This window comes from Sphaerodactylus townsendi, linkage group LG03 (genome assembly GCF_021028975.2).
Source record: "Sphaerodactylus townsendi isolate TG3544 linkage group LG03, MPM_Stown_v2.3, whole genome shotgun sequence".
Lineage (NCBI taxonomy): Eukaryota > Metazoa > Chordata > Lepidosauria > Squamata > Sphaerodactylidae > Sphaerodactylus > Sphaerodactylus townsendi.
This window is the reverse complement of record NC_059427.1, coordinates 6,290,598-6,311,283: the sequence shown is the minus strand read 5'-3', so window position 1 is coordinate 6,311,283 and position 20,686 is coordinate 6,290,598. Positions and strand designations below refer to the sequence as shown.

General features: G+C 47.5%; 2 protein-coding genes across 8 annotated transcripts in view; one reads left to right on the top strand and one right to left on the bottom strand.

Annotated features, from left to right (window-relative positions):
- The window catches only part of LOC125428537 (zinc finger protein 436-like), a 774,209-nt gene that overhangs the window by 88,915 nt on the left and 664,608 nt on the right, over positions 1-20,686 (top strand). The gene's annotated exons all lie outside the window — the stretch shown is intronic.
- Positions 1,001-20,686, bottom strand: part of LOC125429261 (lipase maturation factor 2-like) — a 23,020-nt gene continuing 3,334 nt past the window's right edge. The window contains exons 3-9 of the mRNA XM_048490212.1: positions 18,073-18,359; positions 9,405-9,433; positions 7,647-7,843; positions 6,045-6,223; positions 4,818-4,941; positions 3,923-4,057; positions 1,001-1,117 (exon numbers count right to left, since the gene is read on the bottom strand). Coding sequence (XP_048346169.1) covers positions 1,008-1,117; positions 3,923-4,057; positions 4,818-4,941; positions 6,045-6,223; positions 7,647-7,843; positions 9,405-9,433; positions 18,073-18,359 — 1,061 coding nt within the window. The 3' untranslated portion in view covers positions 1,001-1,007. The remainder of the gene's footprint in view (positions 1,118-3,922; positions 4,058-4,817; positions 4,942-6,044; positions 6,224-7,646; positions 7,844-9,404; positions 9,434-18,072; positions 18,360-20,686) is intronic.

Sequence of the window (20,686 nt, the reverse complement as noted above, 5' to 3'; positions counted from 1 at the left end):
CTTATACTCTAAAATCATATCAAACAGGTCTAAATAGAGAATTAGATTTTTCTTGTTACCTATAATGGACTTTGATGAAATGCTAGCTGGATGTGGTCTCTTTAAAACACTAAGATAGAAAAAGCAGCTGCAGCTGCAGTGAATCACATAGGAAATAGATATATAGAACCACATGCAATACTTGAATGACATCCATTAAGAGAGTAACAAGATTTAGAATGACAAGGATAATGGCAAATGTAAATGCATGGTATTTATTAGTATTTAATTATTTATTATAGAATAGAATGAAATGAATGTACACACATATATTTAACATATCACCGTTTGGGTAAATATTTATTAACACGTATTTATTAAATCTGTTTAAAAATAGACACATATAGATTTATGAGAATGTATATATATTTATAGAATTTTAATCTATTGTATTGCTTATTGAAGACGGAGCACTGAAGAAGGCATCGAAAAGCTTTAGTTACGCGACTAGCTTCTGCTTGCTGAACTTTTTGCTTGCTGAATTTTTCTCCGCATTGCAACAAGGCTCCTTTAAATGGACTCCAGAAGGAGATCACGTAAGATTTCAGCCACGTATCCAGAATAACAACATACTCTTGAAGAATAAGAACTTTGTAAATGTCAGGATAATATCCTATGACTATGGTTTTGGATACAAATATATGAAGAGCAGGACTAATACGTTGGACTGTTTTGAGTGTGCACTAAACTGAGAGTGAACTGTTTCAGCACGCGTGAGAAAATCCCTGCGCTCCTTCTAAGGAAGTCCACTTGGAATAGAAATACAAATAAGCATTGTTGCACTTGTATTTTATGTATGATTAGAAATATAAGAGGGTAATACATTGAATGCCACTTTAGCAGCATACGTGTGTCTTGTATAATTTTTCCGGTCCATTTTTTGACACGCTCTTTGAGACGCACGTTTCCATTCATAAATGTGTACAGGTAGCACCAAGGACTACCCGGGACACCCCTTTGCCAGGTGCTTACCTGTAGCCGGCCTGAAGGATCTCCCAGAGCAGGGAAAGGAGGCCGAATCCCGCCAGAGGGAGCGTCACCATCTTCAGCCACTGTATGAATTCGTGGTAGGTGAAAGCTGGGGAGACACACACAAGAGTCTGCTCAACATACTTGGGGAGAAAGGGTAGTTTTGGGTGGTCTGCCTGCCTCTCTCTCGCATTCATCCGAGATTTAACTGCCTGCCCCACAGAAAGACCTCAGGATACTTGTGAATTGACCCGCCATTTCCTGGACCATCTCCAGAATGCTTTGCTCGGGGACAGCACTAGGCAGGCACTATCCTTCTGGGGCTTTCACTAAAAAGGCCCTCTCTCGGTCGCCCACTGGACGAGCCTCTCTGATTGGTGGAGCAGCCAGGAGGGTCTCTCCTTGTCATCTTAATTCATAAGAACATAAGAACATAAGAACGAGCCTGCTGGATCAGACCAGCTCTCTGCTACTCGCAGTGGCCCACCAGTGGCCTTTGGGAGCCCACATGCAGGATGGGAAAGCAATGGCCTTCTGCTGCTGCTGCTGCTCCTGAGCACCTGGTCTGCTAAGGCATTTGCAACCTCAGATCAAGGAGGATCAAGATTGGTAGCCAGAGATCGACTTCTCTTCCATAAATTCTTAATTTAATTAGAATAGAATAGAATAGAATAGAATAGAATAGAATAGAATAGAATAGAATAGAATAGAATAGAATAGAATCTTTATTGGCCAAGTGTGATTGGACACACAAGGAATTTGTCTCCGGTGCATATGCTCCCAGTGTACATAAAAGAAAAATACATTTGTCAAGAATCATAAGGTACAGCACTTAATGATTGTCATATAGGTCTAGTAAGCAATCAGGAAACAATCAGTAGTAATGAAAACATAAAATGTAAAATCATAAAATAAAATAAAATAAAATAAAATGTCAGCACAGGCTATAGTCATACAGTCATAAGTGGGAGGAGATGGGTAATAGGAATGATGAAAAAAGTAGTGCAGTAATTATATAATAAGTATATAATAAATAGTTTAACATTATCGAGGGAATTATTTGTTTAACAGAGTGATGGCATTCGGGAAAAAACTGTTCTTATGTCTAGTTGTCTTGGTGTGCAGTGCTCTGTAGCGACGTTTAGAGGGTAAGAGTTGAAACAGTTTATGTCCAGGATGCGAGGGGTCAGTAAATATTTTCACAGCCCTTTTTTTGACCCGTGCAGTATACAGGTCCTCAATGGAAGGCAGGTTAGCAGCAATTGTTTTTTCTGCAGTTCTGATTATTCTCTGAAGTCTGTGTCGATCTTGTTGGGTTGCAGAACCAAACCACACAGTTATAGAGGTGCAGATGACAGACTCAATGATTCCTCTGTAGAACTGTATCAGCAGCTCCTTGGGCAGTTTGAGCTTCCTGAGTTGGCGCAGAAAGAACATTCTTTGTTGTGCTTTTTTGATGACATTTTTGATGTTAGGTGACCATTTTAGGTCATGAGATATGATGGAGCCTAGAAATTTAAAGGTCTCTACTATTGATACTGTGTTGTCTAGTATTGTGAGAGGAGGTAGGATGGGAGGGTTTCTCCTGAAATCTACCACCATTTCTACGGTTTTAAGTGTGTTCAGTTCTAGATTGTTCCAGTGGCACCACGAGGCTAGTTGTTCAACCTCCCGTCTGTATGCGGTTTCATCGTTGTCTCGAATGAGACCAATCACTGTTGTATCATCTGCAAATTTCAGTATTTTAACAGATGGGTCGTTTGAGATGCAGTCATTGGTATACAGAGAGAAGAGAAGTGGTGAAAGTACACAGCCTTGGGGGGCCCCTGTGCTCATTTTACAGGTGTCTGATGTAATTTTTCCTAGCTTCACCTGCTGTTTCCTATCTGTTAGGAAGCTTGTGATCCACTTACAAATATGCTCAGGTACTGCTAGCTGATTTAGTTTGGTTAGAAGAATGTCCGGTCTGATAGTATTGAATGCTGAACTAAAGTCAACAAAGAGGACCCTTGCATAGGTCTTTGGCGATTCAAGATGCTGTAGGATATAGTGCAAAGCCATATTAACAGCATCGTCTGTCGATCTGTTTGCTCGGTATGCAAATTGCAAGGGGTCCAACAGTGGATCCGTGATGGTTTTCAAATGGTACATCACTAGCCTAATTAATTTAATTTATTTATTTATTAATTGCTGCTGAGTTTTAATGGCTTAACTTTAATGTTGTATTATTTGCTGTTGGAAACAGCCATGTTGGGAGCCGCCTCGAGCCCTTCGGGGATGCGGCGGCCTATAAATTTAATTAACAACAACAACAACAACAATAATAATAAATCTGTCCAAGCCCCTTTGAAAGTTATCCAGGTTAGTGTCCATCACCACCTCCTGTGGCAGCATATTCCAAACACCAATCACACGTTGCGTGAAGAAGTGTTTCCTTTGATTAGTCCTCATTCTTCCCCCCAGCATTTTCAATGAATGCCCCCCTGGTTCTATCGTTATGGAATATTCTATCCAGAAATACTCACAAACAGGACGGTCAGCAGTAAGCAGTTTATTGTAGGCACTAGTATTGTGAGAAAGGAACACATGGGGGGAAACGGTCCTTCAGATATCCTGGTTCCGAAAGGTCAAAAACAACGCTTTGACTTGGGCTCCAGAGGGGATCAGAACCAGCGTAATTGCTGTGAAATTGGGACCATGTGCTCCTGGTAGCTGCCCCTGACCAGTAGTCTAGCCACCCTAAAATAGCCCCCACCTTCAGCTTCGGACAAAGCCCACAGGAAAGGCCACGCTGGGATTGTGCCTTGCCCCCAACCCTTTGGGCCGCTCCGCCTCTGTCCCTCTGCCGCCGCGAAGAGAGCGATGGCGCTTCTGGCCACCTGCTCCGGCCACCTCCACCTGCCCCGGGAATTACCTGTCTTGGAGTCAATGAGCTTCTTCTCCCAGTTGGCCTTCAGCCCAAAGTGACAGGCGGTCCAATAGAACAGCAGGCCGTAGGTGCCCAGTTCGGCCAGCACGGTCAAGACGGTCAGAAGCCGGGGGGGCCAAGCTGCAGAGCAGAAATGGGAAGGTTACCCAAGGATGGGGAAAACTCCCCAGTCAACGATGCCTGGGTCTCAAATCGCTTGCCTGGACCTGGCCGGTGGGGGGGTGGGGGGGGGGGGGGGGGGAGGACTGGTTGGTCGTAAGGTGGCACGGGACTCAGGCTTTTTTCTGCCGCTTCAGACCAACATGGGCTACGCACCTGGACATAGCTACTACACTTTTATCCCAATCCCCCCTCCAGGAGCTCAGCCGTACATGACTCTCATTTAAGAACAAAAGAATATAACAACAAGCCAGCTGGATCAGACCAGAGTCCATCTAGTCCAGCTCTCTGCTACTCGCAGTGGCCCACCAGGTGCCTTTGGGAGCTCACAGGCAGGATGGGAAAGCAATGGCCTTCTGTGGCTGTTGCTCCCGAGCACCTGGACTGTTTCTCCATTGTAGCGACAACCCTGTGAGGCAGGCTGAGAATGCATCACTGGCTCAGCATCAGCAAGTGAGCCCCGTGGCAGAATGGTGAGCTGAGCCGATCTCTGCTTTGGGGGTCTGCAACCTGCGGCTCTCCAGATGTTCATGGACTACAAATCCCATCAGCCAATTGGCCATGCTGGCAGGGGCTGATGGGATCTGTAGTCCGTGAACATCTGGAGAGCCGCAGGTTGCAGACCCCTGAGTGCTCCAATCACGGCCGCCCCATGGTTCCCCAGCGTGCCCACGCTGCCTCCTTCCACTGAAGCTCGGACACGTCCCCAGAAGGCACCCACCAGCCCCCGCCTTCTTTCGGCCACGGATGTGGTCATCGTCCAGTAGGGAGAAGCAGAGTGTGACGGTCAGCAGATTGAAGAAGTTGTAGTTCCCCGTCAAGACGATCAGGACTTGCAGGAGGATCTGAAAGGCGTTTTTTGGTTATTTACTTTATTTGACTTGACTTTATTTTTATTCGTTTATTTATATTTGTGCGCCGCCCTCCCCACGAGGGCTCAGAGCGGCTTACAGTTATAAATAACAAATAAATTTGATTAAAACACTTAAAACAAGTGTAGTAGCTAAATCCAATCTAATCTAGTTAAGATAATTTAAAACAGCTATAGCAGTTAAAATCTGATTCTAATCTAGTTTAAATACATTTGGATTAAAATCAACTAAAAGCTTAATTTCAAATCAAAGTTAAAATAAGGCTGGCGACAGATGCCAGTTAAAGCAACAGGGATTTCGGATTTGGGCTGGGAACAAATGCAAAAAATATCAAAAAGGATATCGAAGAGATAGAAAAAGGGCAGAGAAGGGCAACGAGGATGATTGAGGGACTGGAGCACCTTCCTTATGAGGAGAGGCTGCAGCGTTTGGGACTCTCTAGTTTGGAGAGGAGACGTCTGAGGGGGGATATGACTGAAGTCTATAAAATTACGCATGGGGTAGAAAATGTTGACAGAGAGAAATTTTTCTCTCTTTCTCACAATACTAGAACCAGGGGGCATCCATTGAAAATGCTGGGGGGAAGAATTAGGACTAATAAAAGGAAACACTTCTTCACGCAACGTGTGATTGGTGTTTGGAATATGCTACGCCAGTCCTTGGGCGGGAAACGAATGCACGCAGGTGCAGGCTGCCACGCACGCCGGTGCACCTCCTGCTAGACTGCTTCAAGTTCTGCGCGCTACTGCTGAGAGGAGGGGGGGTAACTAAGGCAAAAATCACGGGGCAAAGTCACCAATTAGTAACCCCCTCTCGGCACACACAAATAATTAGTAACCTACTCTCGGGAACCTGTGAGAACCTGCTGGATGCCACCTCTGAGGGTGGGGTATAAATCCAAACTCTTCTCCTCCTCCTTCTTCTTAAGTATGACTATATCTCACCCAGGGACTTTTGTGATGTTCAGGAAAGATCTACTCAGAAAATAAATAAATAATAAACAAACATGCATGGTGCCAGGTACCATACTGCACGCAGAGGTTCTGGCAGGAACGTCTTTGTGGGCCCAGACGTACCTGACAGTAGAAGGCAAACAGCCGGAGGCGGCGGACGGGCACAAAGAAGAGGGCTGGGATGGCTATCTCAATGGCGTAGGTGGCCACCACGCTGAGCTTCTGGAACCAGACGGGCAACTGGTGTGCGAACCACGCTGCTGGCGTAGGGATGCACTGCGTCTCGTAGTGGTAGGTCAGGGCTGGCAGGAGAGAGAAAGGAACGAATGAGAAACGGGGGCAGGGTGAGAGGCGACAGCCCAAAAGCGTTTAGGGGGCGAAACGTCAGGAGCAAAAACTGACGGACCACGGCTACGCAGCCCGGAAAAAACACAACAGCCAATTGATTCTGGCTGGGAAAGTCTGCTACGAGCCAATTTTATCCTGCTTTGCCACCTTACAATAATCGTTTAAAACATTTTTAGCCATGACCAAAGATAAAATAGGAAGCCCCGAATCCCCCTCCTCCCAAAAGATACCTGCCACTCAAACCCCCTCTAAAAACCTGGCAAACAGGCAGGTCTTGCTAAGGGGAGGATTCCTGCGATCTCTTCAGGTGGCTCTGCCGACAGAGTGGGAGCCACAACAGAAAAGCCTTTGTGGAGGGCGGTACATAAATATAAATAATAAATAAAATATAATAAAAAGGCCCAGCCTCTGGTCCATGCCACGTGGGCCACTCTGAGAGGTGAGATAGCCAACAGGAGCATAGGAAAGGAAACAGGCATTCAAGCCTTTCTTTCTTTCTTTCTTTCTTTCTTTCTTTCTTTCTTTCTTTCTTTCTTTCTTTCTTTCTTTCTTTCTTTCTTTCTTTCTTTCTTTCTCTCTCTCTCTCTCTCTCTCTCTCTCTCTCTCTCTCTCTCTCTCTTATTTAGACTTTTACACCGCCCCATCCCCGAGGGGCTCCGGGGTGGTGTACAACACAAATCTCGATACAAATAAATATAGTCAAAACCTTTAAAAACAGCTGTAAAATAATAAGAGGCGTCCAAGAAACCCTAATTTTAAATCCTCCCCAAGAGGGAGGGAGCGGCGAGTCCCATTAGATGGAAAAGGCCCAGATGTTAAGAGCTAAAAGGGGGGGGGGCACCTTCAGCGGCCGGTCCCTCCAAAGGCCCGGCGGAACAGCTCCGTCTTACAGGCCTGCAGAACTCGCCAAGGTCCCGCAGGGCCCGGACAGCTGGAGGGAGAGCAGTCCACCAGGCCGGGGCCAGAGCCGTCAAGGCCCTGGCCCGCGTGGAGGCCAGCCGCATCATTGAGGGGCCAGGGACCACCAATAGATTGGCCTCAACCGAACGGAGAGGCCGTGTAGGGACATATGGGGTGATGCGGTCTCGAAGATACGAGGGTCCCAGGCCACGTAAGGCCTTAAAGGTCAACACCAACACCTTGAAGATGATTCGGAACTCTACCGGGAGCCAATGCAGCTGGCACGTAGAGGGATCTCCGGTCGTGGAGGGCTTTCAATATGCCTTTTATAAGCACACACCTGCCAGAGAATGCAGATCTGAATTCTGCTGCCTCACCGTCGTCCAACACGATGACCCCCTCGCCTGCTTCTTCTGCTCCTGACTCCAGCTCATAAGTTCAGACCCCAGCCTCTCCCCTCCCCTTCCCTCCACTCACCTGTGAGCCCCCACCAAGTGGGGCAGCGGCTGGTCAGCTTCACCACCCCTGAGGCGAACATGAGCCGGAAGAGCAGCCAGCGCACCAGCCAGAACGTCACCCCGTCGTGCGCCCGCCAGGCTGTGGAGCGCCACTTCAGCAGATGAAGGGGGGCTACCAGCACCCCCAGAAAGCCTGCCTCCAGCAGCAAGCTGTCCCTGTTTTTTTTGGGGGGGAGGGGGAAGAACACAGTAAGGCACGTTATGCACGGAGCGCTTCCCTGCCATTTCTTGCGCCGGAGTGAGGTCTCCTCGTCTTTCCTTGTTTACACACGAGGAGGTGCCCCGTGGCCCCCTGAGCAGCTTGTGCGGCTGGCTTGCCTGCTCCCACTCCCCCATCCAAGCCAAGAGTGAAGAAGACGGCCATTTTTGTTTCCTTTGAGTCCTTCCAATGAGGCATATCTTGGGCACAAGAACTTATGGAGTATGCGGCACTGGAAGACGGTTTATTAGAACCAGATCTTGATCTGGCCCCCAATGATTCGCCCCCTCATAAGAACATAAGAACGAGCCTGCTGGATCAGACCAGAGTCCATCTAGTCCAGCTCTCTGCTACTCGCAGTGGCCCACCAGGTGCCTTTGGGAGCTCACAGGCAGGAGGTGAAAGCCTCCCGAGCACCTGGTCTGCTAAGGCATTTGCAAGCTCAGATCAAGATTGGTAGCCATAGACCGATTTCTCCTCCATAAATCTGTCCAAGCCCCTTTTAAAGCTATCCAGGTGAGTGGCCATCACCACCTCCTGTGGCAGCATATTCCAAACACCGATCACACGTTGCGTGAAGAAGTGTTTCCTTTTATTAGTCCTAATTCTTCCCCCCAGCATTTTCAATGAATGCCCCCTGGTTCTAGTATTGTGGGAAAGAGAGAAAAATGTCTCTCTGTCCACATTTTCTACCCCAGGCATCATTTTATAGACTTCAATCCTATCCCCCCTCAGATGTCTCCTCTCCAAACTAAAGAGCCCCAAACGCTGCAGCCTCTCCTCATAAGGAAGGTGCTCTAAGGAAGGTGCCCCCTCAGACGGTAGCAATGAACAACCCAATTGAGGGGATGGATTCTCGCCATGGGTGTGTATTTCACGATAGTAATGGGGTGTTGGACCAACTGAATGAGGCGGATTGACTGATATTGCAAACATCTGACCCCAATAAATGTCTCGGCCTCCTATCTTGGAATATAGCGGGTTGGAAAAATAAGGCCAATAATCCTGATTTTTAAAAACATTTCTTACAGATTTTAACATACTTCTGTTCCAAGAAACTTGGACCCCTCTCCCTATTGTAGCCCAAGGATATCAAGCGTATTGTCTTCCCACTCATAAGTCTAATAAGATGGGAAGACACCAGAATCCACTGTCGTTAACCACAACACCTGACTATTAACATGTGACCATCATGGCAATGACTGGTTCCTAACTAATGTTGAGATAACTAAACAGGCACAATGAAAGGTATGTTGTACCTTTTCAAGCAAGATTAGAAGGCCAAACCTGACTCTGAATCTCATTTAAAAGGCAATAAATCTAGCATTTCTGTAAGGGCTTAATTAACTGTCAAAAAGAAGAAAAATCATGCCGATTGGCCCACAGGTAAACTGAGCTGAGCTCATAACTACAAGAAAAATGAATAATCAGCAAACCCCCCCCCCCCCAATTAATCAGAATTGTGCCACCCTGGGATGTACAGGCAGGGATCTCGGGGTGAAAAAGCACGCCACTCACCACTGGAAGTAGAGGAACACCTGGCCCACCTGGAAAGAGACAGGGGCGGGGTAGAAAAGAGCGCATCAAAGCAGGTCCTGGAGAAAGCAAGAGGCAGGAGGGGGAAGCTACTCCCCCTGCCTCCCCAGCAATAAAGCATATTTTTATTTCATTAACTGGTCCTTCACACCACACTCCCCCTTCAGAGAAAAGGCAGCCTGCAAACACCCTGAGCAAATCATCATTTGTCATTCAATCCACACCTTCCTCCTCTCCAGCCAATTTGGCCAATGCAGGCGGAGCTTCTGAATTCATGGGCAAGATGTGATTTGCTGCATGGCTGCGCATCCATGTGAGGAAAAAAAATAACCTCCACCCAAGAATCCCCCCCACCAATATTTCAGTAACACTCTGTACATGCTCAGGAATCCTGCTGTAAACTCCCAGCTAGCAGAAGAAGAGGAGGAAGATGGATTTATACCCAGTGGTGGGATCCAAAAATTTTAGTAACAGGTTCCCATGGTGGTGGGATTCAAACAGTGGCGTAGCGCCAATGGGGCTGGGCGGGGCACGACGGGGGCGTGGCCGGGCATTCCGGGGGCGGGGCATTAATAATTTCTCTGTTACTGTAAAAAAACTCTTACTGTAAAAAAAAGTTCCTAATTTCCAGCTGGTATCTTTCTGTCCATAATTTAAACTCCTTATAGCAAGTCCTATCGTCTACTGCCAACAGAAACAACTACTTCTGCCAACAGAAACAACTACTGCCTGTCAAATACTTAATACTTTCAAATACTGAATTTTGTTTCTAGAAATCAAAAGAAGGAGACTTTCCTTAAACAAGGAACTTTACCCTATTTCTAAAACATGTTTTCAAAACAGCGCAACAGGGAGAATTATCCCGTTTTCTACCTTAGCTAACCAGCCACATAGGAAACAACAGGACTCTATGATTTTTGGACCTAATGGAATTTCTAATGGAAAAGCAGATTCAATTAGTAACCCGCTCTCGGCACACACAAATAATTAGTGACCCACTCTCGGGAACTGGTGAGAACCTGCTGGATCCCACTTCTGTTTATACCCCCAACTTTCTCTTCTGTAAGGAGACTCAAGGTGGCTTACAAGTTCCTTTCTCTTCCTCTCCCCAAAACAGACACCATGTAAGGTAGGTGGGGCTGAGAGAGTCCTCAGAGAACTGTGACTAGCCCAAGGTCACCCAGCAGGGATGTAGGAGTGCGGAAACACATCTGGTTCCCCAGATAAGCCACCGCAGCTACAAGTGGTAGAGCGGGGAATCAAACCCAGTTCTCCAGATTAGAGTGCACCTGCTCTTAATCACTACGCCACGCTAGTGAACGGGCTTCATAAGAGGACCCATCCAGCTCCAACCACAGAGCATTCAAGCTAATGACTCTGGCCCAAGAGGAACGAAAGACAGAAGTCACCCAAAACTCAGGATGGAAGGAAGATGCCGTCTCATCTTCTTGGGAGCACAAGCCATGCAGGACTAAGACTCTACCTAGGGCTGTGGTGGCGAACCTTTTCGAGACCGAGTGCCCAAATTGCAATTCAAAACCCACTTATTTATCGCAAAGTGCCAACACAGCAATTTAACCTGAATACTAAGGTTTTAGTTTAGACAAAACGTTTGGCTCCAAGGTGTGCGTTACTCGGGAGTAAGCTTGGTGATAGTCAGTGGCTTTGCTTTGAAGCAACCATGCAACTCTTCCAATGGGTGAATCATGACCCTAGGAGGGTTTAGAAGCAAGGCCCATTGCCAGCAACAGAGCTTACTCCCAGGCAAAGGACTGCGCTTTAGTTCTTCCCATGAAAATCAGTGGGGTTTAACAGCACTTAACAGGGTTACCTACATGTCATGCCCAGCAGCCCAGGCCAGCCTAGATGTGTGTGTGTGTGGGGGGGTGATTTTCCGCCCCCCCACATGATGAACTCTGTGCCCACGTGCCCACAGAGAGGGCTCTGAGTGCCACCTCTGGCACCCGTGCCATAGGTTCGCCACCACTGACCTAGGGGCTATATCTTGCTTCTTATAGCCCAGGCCACCCGGCCAGGAAATCTAATGTAATGTAATGTAAAACTGTGTATTGTTGAAGGCTTTCACGTCCGGAATCAACTTTTCTGTGCTGCATGGCCGTGGTCTGGTAGTTGTAGCTTCTAGCATTTCATCTGCATAGCTGGGCAAAACTTAGGAGCTAAAACTGCCAAGACCGCGGCCACCCAGCCCGGCAAACCCACGACAGTCAGCTAATGTTAAACTACTGTAACATCGACAGCAAAGCTAACCTGCCCTAATTCAGCAACTTACAGGGTAAGTTCCCAGTGCCAGGAGCGAATACTGTGCCTTTTCACCTTTTCATTGTTCCCTGGGGTCTTCGTTGTCTCTGCACCAAGGCAGAGAGCGTGGGAAATAAACAAGGCGAATTTGAACTCTTAACCCAGCAAAGCAAACATGATATAACCTGGTGGGATGAGTCTCATGATTGGAATGCAGTAACCTGACATCCAACGCGATCCTGGTTTCTGTCACGCTAACGGGGTTTCTCTCTTTCGGTTTCCTGCTGTCTTTGTGATTTGCAACCTGCAGCAATGTAGATTGCGCCCGAGCGCCAGTGGGGCCGACAGCTCTCTTTTTGGCCGTGAGAACCAATGGCTCCCACCCAAGTGGTGGGATCCGAAACTTTTAGTCACAGGTTCCCATGGTGGTGGGATTCAAACAGTGGCGTGGCACCAATGGGGCTGGGCGGGCACGACAGGGGCGTGGCCGGGCATTCCGGGGCGGGGCATTAATAATTTCTCTGTTACTGGAAAAAACTCTTACTGTAAACAAAGTTCCTAATTTCCAGCTGGTATCTTTCTGTCCATAATTTAAACTCATTATAGCAAGTCCTGTCGTCTCCTGCCAACAGAAACAACTACTTCTCCTCTAATTGACTGCCTGTCAAATACTTAATACTTTCAAATACTTGATTTTGTTTCTAGAGATCAAAAGAAGGAGACTTTCCTGAAACAAGGAACTTGACCATATTTCTAAAACATGTTTTTAAAACAGCCCAACAGGGAGAATTATCCCGTTTTCTATCTTCGCTAACCAGCCACATAGGAAGCAACAGGACTTTATGATGTTTGGACCTAATGGAATTTCTAACGGAAAAGCAGACCCGATTAGTAACCCCCTCTTGGCACACACAAATAATTAGTACCCCACACTCGGGAACTGGTGAGAACCTGCTGGATCCCACCACTGCCTACAACCTTCTTGCTCTGTGCTGCTTTTCCTCTGATGTCCCCGGGGGACAGAGGAAAAGGGGGAGTACATCAGGAAGCCCGAAAACGGTCTTTAGAACAGGCTTTCTCTCGATGGCCACTCTGATGTCTGTCAATAAAGACTCTTGATTGAAATCATTGTGTCTGTCATTGGTGCAGACCCAGGGCCTGACACTGACAGCCATCAGGCAGCGGGCTTTCATTGTGCGTTCCTGCATGGGAGGGGCTTGAAGGCCCTTGGGGGTCTCTTCCAACTACGATTCTAGGAAACCCACGACAGCCAGCTAATGTTAAACACAGCCTGAGCTGTGGAGGCTTATCTGGGGAATTCAGATTAGCCTGGGCGCTCCCACACACGCCAGCTGGGTGACCTTGGGCTAGTCACAGCTTCTCAGAGCTCTCTCAGCCCCACCCACCTCACAGGGTGTTTGTTGTGAGGGGGGAAGGGCAAGGAGATTGTAAGCCCCTTTGAGTCTCCTGTAGGAGAGAAAGCGGGGATATAAATCCATAAATAATAAAATAATCCTCCTCCTCCTCCTCCTCCTCCTCCTCCTCTTCTTCTTCTAGGTGGAATCTCTTTTCCTTCACTTTGAACCCATCACTCCTGGTCCTAGTCTCTGGAACCGCAGAAAACAAGCTTGCTCCCTCACCAACATGACATCCCTTCATGTCGCAGGGGTTTTTCAACCTCCCACGAGCCACCCAGAAGCAACCTGGGCCTCCTAGCTGGTTCCTCCATGCTACGCGGGACTGACCAAAGACATGAGCCCTCGTCTGTGAATTTTTGAGCAGAGGGCTTTCCTCCGCACCACACGGGAGCAGGCGAGCGGGAGCCAGGAGACGGAGCAACTGCAGGGCCCTGCAGAAGGCTGATGTCAGCTCTCTTCCCACCGGGCTGCGAGCCAAGCCTGGGCACCCGGCCAGTCACCATTCCAGAGGCCTGCGGACGAGCCGGAGGATTTTGGGCCTCCCCATCATGGCAGAAGAATGGCCGGGGAGGAGCGGCTGAGAAGCAAAAGCCGGGCAGGCCCGTACTGGGTGTGGGCTCCTTCCCAAATTAACCCACGTTTGTTTCCGCAGCTCTGTGCTTGCTGGTGCTGCAGGATTGGGGGGGGGGGGGGGGAGAGCTAAAATGCAAAGCTACGGATCAGGAAGATTCCAGTCCAAAGCTTGCCTCTGCCCTGAGTTAATTCCCCGGTTCATCTCAGACTCAGCCCGCTACTCGCGTGCAACAGTTATTCTGATTTACCTTACAAGGTTAGCATTATAGTGGACTATAGAAGGAAAAGCTCCGAAATTCAGCCCTTGACTATAAATGGAGATCAAGTACAGCGGGTGGCTAGTTTTAAATTTATGGGCGTCATGATTAAAGAGGACCTGACCTGGGGCGTTCAGACTGCCGCGGTGGTTAAGAAGGCCCAGCAAAGACTGTACTATCTGAGACTTTTAAGGAAACAACAACTGGATGGAAAACTCCTGGTGTCCTTTTACCGCTGTGCTATAGAGAGTGTCTCAACCTACTGCATCTGTGTATGGTTCTCCAGTTGCACAGTGGCAGATAGGAAAAGCTCCAAAGGGTGATCACTACTGCACAAGAGGATTATCGGAGCCATCTCCCCTCCTTGGAAAGAACTCTATAATTCCCGAAGCCTAAAGAAAGCTCAAAATATTCCGAGAGACCCGTCTCATCCAGCACACTCTCTTTTTGAACTGTTGCCATCCAGCTGACGATACAGGTCTATCAAAACTAGGACAAAGAGGCTCAGAGACAGCTTTTACTCTAGAGCTGTGGCTATGCTAAACTCTGTGGCTTCGTGTTGATGTGTTTGGGGCTGTGTAGGGATGGGTGGAGGAAGGGGAAAGCGAGGATGGGGCATGAGTCTGAAATTGCGTGCATCGAGGAATGCTGCTGTAAATTTTCGTTGTGCGTGCACAATGACAATAAAAATGCTTATGCTTATCAGGACGGAAGGAATGTTGCGCGTGTGAAACATTTTGAACGCTGCGTGATCTGGAAATAAAGTTACCGAGGCCAGCCAGTGGGGATTCCTAAAAAAAGGATGAGCCCCCCCTCCCCCCCGGGATCTCGTCTGGAGGTTTGTCTAGCGGCAGAGGCCGAGCTCCTTCTCAGCTTCAGCGCAGCCATAAAAGGTAAGAAAGAGCCGGGAACGCAGCCAAGAAGCCGTGTCCCAGAGCTGGATGGAAGCAGATGCAACGTTCCCAGGCATGTGGAAGGCAGGGGAAGAAATTCCCCTTTTCAGGCTGAGCTCAGGGCAATTAAAAGCAAAACGACTTGCAACCAGATTTCAAGGGAAAGGCGCTACTCAGAAGTCTGGCAATCCCAGCCCTGAAGAGTATCCCTCTCCACCAGAGCCCCTCGGGGATGGGGCGGTATAAAAATCTAAAAAACTAACTAACTAAATAAAAACATAAGAACATAAGAACAAGCCAGCTGGATCAGACAAGAGTCCATCTAGTCCAGCTCTCTGCTACTCACAGTGGCCCACCAGGTGCCTTTGGGAGCTCACGTGCAGGATGTGAAAGCAATGGCCTTCTGCTGCTGCTGCTCCCGAGCACCTGGTCTGCTAAGGCATTTGCAATCTGAGATCAAGGAGGATCAAGATTGGTAGCCATAAACCGACTTCTCCATAAATCTGTCCAAGCCCCTTTTAAAGCTATAAACTGTGGCTGCTTCCTTTATCAGACTTTCATAGTGGATGACTTCCATAAGCATAAGCATTCTATTGTTGTTGTGCACGCACCACGAAATTGACAGCAGCATTCCTCGATGCACACAATTTCAGACTCATGCCCCATCCTCCCTTTCCCCTTCCTCCACCCATCCCCACACAGCCCCAAACACATCAACACGAAGCCGCGGAGTTCAGCATAGCCACAGCTCTAGAGTAGAAGCTGTCTCTAAGCCTCTTGGTCCTTGTTTTGACAGACCTGTATCGTCTGCCGGATGGCAACGGTTCAAAAAGAGAGTGTGCTGGATGAGACGGGTCTCTCCGAATATTTTGGGCTTTCTTTAGGCTTCGGGAATTATGGAGTTCTTCCAAGGAGGGGAGAGGGCAGCCGATAATCCTCTGTGCAGTAGGGATCACCCTTTGGAGCGCCTTCCTATCCGCCACTGCCACTATCCAGTTCACCTCCGAGAATTAGAGTGCCACTGACGTTCTTCCTCTCAGTTTCTGGACTCTCCAATCACACTAAAAGATCTCCTCCCCCCGCCCCAGCCACCTTCGAATCCAAATGTGACGGATTCTCTTAGTGTAGTCATTTTTAAACAAATCTTTGCCCCTCCGCTAGAAAATTCAGAACAATTTAAGTAAATTAGTGGTTTAACTAGATCAGCGGTGGCGAACCTTTTCGAGACCGAGTGCCCAAATTGCAACGCAAACCCCACTTATTTATCGCAAAGTGCCAACACAGCAATTTAACCTGAATACTGATGTTTTAGTTTAGAAAAAATGGTTGGCTCCGAGGCATGCGTTACTCGGGAGTAAGCTTGGTGGTAGTCGGTGGCTTTGCTTTGAAGCAACCGTGGAACTCTTCGAATCACAACCCTAGGAGGGTTTACTCAGAAGCAAGCCCCATTGCCAGCAACCGAGCTTACTGCCAGGTAAAGGATCGCGCTTTAGTTCTTCACATGAAAATCAGTGTTGTTTAACAGCGCTTAACAGGGTTACCTACACTGCTTCCCCAAAACTAGGTCTTAGGTTTGATGCTAATAATCGAGCCCAGCGGCCCAGGCCAGCCTAGGGGGGGGGGGGGGGGTGTGTGTGATTTCCCCCCACATGATGAACTCTGCGCATGCCCACAGACAGGGCTCCATGTGCCACCTCTGGCACCCGTGCCATGGGTTCGCCACCACTGAACTAGATGGTGCCACCATACAGATTAGCATGAGCACTCACTTCTCTGCATTTTTCTGTTTAAAGCAGGGGTGTCCAACTCGGGGCCTCCAGATGTTCAGTGCTATGATTCCAATCAGCCCCTCCCAGCATGGCCAATTTGGCCATATTGCCGAAGGCTGGTAGGAATAAATGAATCCACTTGGTATCTGAAAGGCCAGAGTTGAATACGCCCTGGGTGAAAGCATTTTCATTCAGTCTGAAGGGTTCCGAATGCAAACGACAGGATTTTTCGTACAACCCAACGTTCAGCCTCTAAAATAGAATTCAGCCCTCTACTTGTTCAAAAAACATACGCAACAGCAGAACAAGGGGTAGAAATTTCCTCTTCCAAGCCCTAATAACTGTCTTTTGAAGGCCAAAGGGCAGTTCATTCCAGGGGCCTCACAAGAACATAAGAACGAGCCTGCTGGATCAGACCAGAGTCCATCGAGTCCAGCGTTCTGCTACTCGCAGTGGCCCACCAGGTGCCTTTGGGAGCTCACGTGCAGGATGTGAAAGCAATGGCCTTAAGAACATAAGAACAAGCCAGCTGGATCAGACCAGAGTCCATCTAGTCCAGCGCTCTGCTACTCGCAGTGGCCCACCAGGTGCCTTTGGGAGCTCACGTGCAGGAGGGGAAAGCAATGGCCTTCTGCTGCTGCTGCTCCCGAGCACCTGGTCTGCTAAGGCATTTGCAACCTCAGATCAAGAAGGATCACTTACACAAGAGGAAGCACTTACATGTATGGTCCCACCACCAACTGGCAAAGTAATCCAAAAGAACCTGCTCAGGGAAGCTGTCCCGTCCCTCAAGATAATTTGGGCTTTAAAAATTGGCACCAGCATCATGCAATCTTTCTAGAAGTCCTCCACACTTGCTTGGGTTTGGTTATCAGGGGTCTTAGGTTGGTTTCGAAAAGAACTGTTTCCCGACATATTGAGAAGTGGGCTGATTGTAAAGTGTTATAGATTTCCAAGTCTAGCATGGGATAAATAATACTACTAGTTAGGAAAAAATACACAGTGAGCTGAAACATAAATCTTCAGTTCCTAAGCTCAATTAGTAGACACAGAATACCAGTAGTCACTAAATAATGTGGCCAGCAGTGTTGATATATTCATAGTAAATAAAAGGCCCCCGGGGAGCACAACAAGTACATTCTACTGAGAACTCTCAACTATCACCGCAATGAAATTGGCAATCTCTTCACAAAGACCAGGGTCCGAGTTGTTTAACAATAGAGCATCGTGCAATCCAGGAGACCAACTGTGGTGGAATTTGCGTGAGGACCGATTTGATCTTTCTCCTGGGCTGGTAGTATAATTCTATTAATCCGTGGCTTATTTTGGCAGCAGGATCCTGGTGGCTCAGTGGCTGGGATACGTTCTGGGGAACAGCAAGATGCAAAACCATCTGCCACTAAGCCCTAAACAGACTGTGGCTCCTCTGCTAGTAGACATTTCCCATCCCCCGCCTGCACAATCTGCCCCTAGCACCGTACCTGGTAAAGAGAAAGGTAGAGTATCCAGAGACCTAGGAAGACGAGGCTGTCACGCAAGGGCTCCAGGATCAGGGCTCCGAAAGACAGCAACACCCCCAGCAGACAGAGCAGCTCCACGCCCTGCTCCGTGTCCAGCCCCAGCCGTGGCCCGAGCCAGAGCAAGGTGGGCGAATCCTGCAGCTGTTCCCAGAATCCTTTGCCAGTGAGGCGGAGCATCTTGCGGGCTGGCAGGATGCCATCTTTCCCATAAAGGCCTGTAATTGGGAGGGAAACAAGGGAGTCAACGCCTACAGATGAGATATCTCCCCTTGCAGCTGCAGGAGGGAATTTAGACTTCCCCTCTACCCAGACCCTGACCGGTCATAAGAACATAAGATCAAGCCAGCTGGATCAGACCAGAGTCCATCTAGTCCAGCTCTCTGCTACTCACAGTGGCCCACCAGGTGCCTTTGGGAGCTCACAGGCAGGATGTGAAAGCAAGGGCCTTCTGCGGCTGTTGCTCCCGAGCACCTGGACTGTTAAGGCATTTGCAATCTCAGATCAAAGAGGATCAAGATTGGTAGCCATAAATTGACTTCTCCTCCATAAATCTGTCCAAGCCCCCTTTAAAGCTATCCAGGTTAGTGGCCATCACCCCCTCCTGTGGCAGCATATTCCAGACACCAATCACACGTTGCGTGAAGAAGTGTTTCCTTTTATTAGTCCTAATTCTTCCCCCCAGCATTTTCAATGGATGCCCCCTGGTTCTAGTATTGTGAGAAAGAGAGAAAAAATTCTCTCTGTCAACATTTTCTACCCCATGCATAATTTTATAGACTTCAATCATATCCCTCCCCCACCCACCCCCGCAATCCTTTCCTTTTTTATTTTTTTAAATTATCTTTATTTATACAAAAAAGAAAAAATAAGATCAGAAATAAGTATTGCAAGTCAGTATTACTTAAAAAGGAAAATTGCAATCTGCAATCACATTATTATAATATGAAGGATAACATTTCGTTCTATCTTAGATACTTCGTTTTATGTTATTTTCTTATATCTAACCTACAACTGACTACAGCATTAATTCTATGTATTAAAACTTAAAATACGCACTCTAATACTTGCCTTATTATTCAATATTATTAATCTATCGCTATATTCTGAAGAAGCCTTATCCTCTATTTACTTTTCTAATTTATAATTTTAAAGTCCCAACACCACCACACATGTACTCACATTGGGATCTCAAGGACATACATAAGAACATAAGAACGAGCCAGCTGGATCAGACCAGAGTCCATCTAGTCCAGCTCTCTGCTACTCGCAGTGGCCCACCAGGTGCCTTTGGGAGCTCACATGCAGGAGGTAAAAGCAATGGCCTTCTGTGGCTGTTGCTCCCGATCACCTGGTCTGTTAAGGCATTTGCAACCTCAGATGAAGGAGGATCAAGATTGGGAGCCATAGATCGACTTCTCCTCCATCAATCTGTCCAAGCCCCTTTTAAAGCTATCCAGGTGAGTGGCCATCACCACCTCCTGTGGCAGCATATTCCAAACACCAATCACGCGTTGCGTGAAGAAGTGTTTCTTTTTATTAGTCCTAATTCTTCCCCCCAGCATTTTCAATGGATGCCCCCTGGTTCTACATACACCACGACCCACCTCACAAGGTCACTGCTAGGAGGAAGAGATGGCCAGAGTGGCAGGCTTGGGATGAGAAAATCTAGATTTTGGGCCGAGAAAATCTACATTTGCTCTTTCTCTTTGCTTTTTTGTGGCCTCTGGAACCCCAGTGTCCTTTGTGGCAAGCTCTGCCTAGAGGACAACCGGAGGAGAGAGAACCACTCAAACACAATCAGGCTGCAAACAATTTTGCATTGCAAAATTACTAAATCAACAGCAGAGGAAAAGGGCCAAGGACCTGGCCTTTCCTCCTCTGTATCTCCACCTGGTCCTTTCGTTCCTACAGATCCCTTGCCCTCGGCCCCCTAAAAGTACGAGTGCGGAGCCCAAGCAACAGTTAAAAACAGCATCATGTGGTTGAACACAGCTGAAAACCGTGGAGGAACCTTTGGACTGTCCAAGTACTGCTTTTCTTACAGCTCTGGCCCCTTTAAACAGCCCTGTCTCACCTGTGGCTCTCCAGATGTTCACGGACTACAATTCCCATCAGCCCCTGCCAGCATGGCCAACGATGTAGTTTGAAATATTTAATTGCATTTAATGTGCCGTGTTTCATTTATTTATTAAAATGTTTCCCTCTCGTTTAAGACGGCTTGAAATAATAGACAAACCAAAGCTAAAATACAAGCCCCCGTTCCCTGCATCCCTCGAAGTTTTCATATTTGCGCTGTGCTTCACCTATGGTTGGTTTCCAGATTTCTACAAGTCAAGTTCTACTGCACGGTATATTGAATGTCCCCTTCTGTTGACTGTATTGATTTATTCTATGTAATCGCCTGGAGTCCCGGTGAATCATAAGAGTTGGAAAAGGCAGATTATAAATAAAGTATTTAAATTTTTTAAATTTGTATTTCTGCATTTTGTGTATATTTTTGTCATGCATCCCAAATGTTGAAATTCTATTATTATTATTATTATTATTATTATTATTATTATTATTATTATTATTA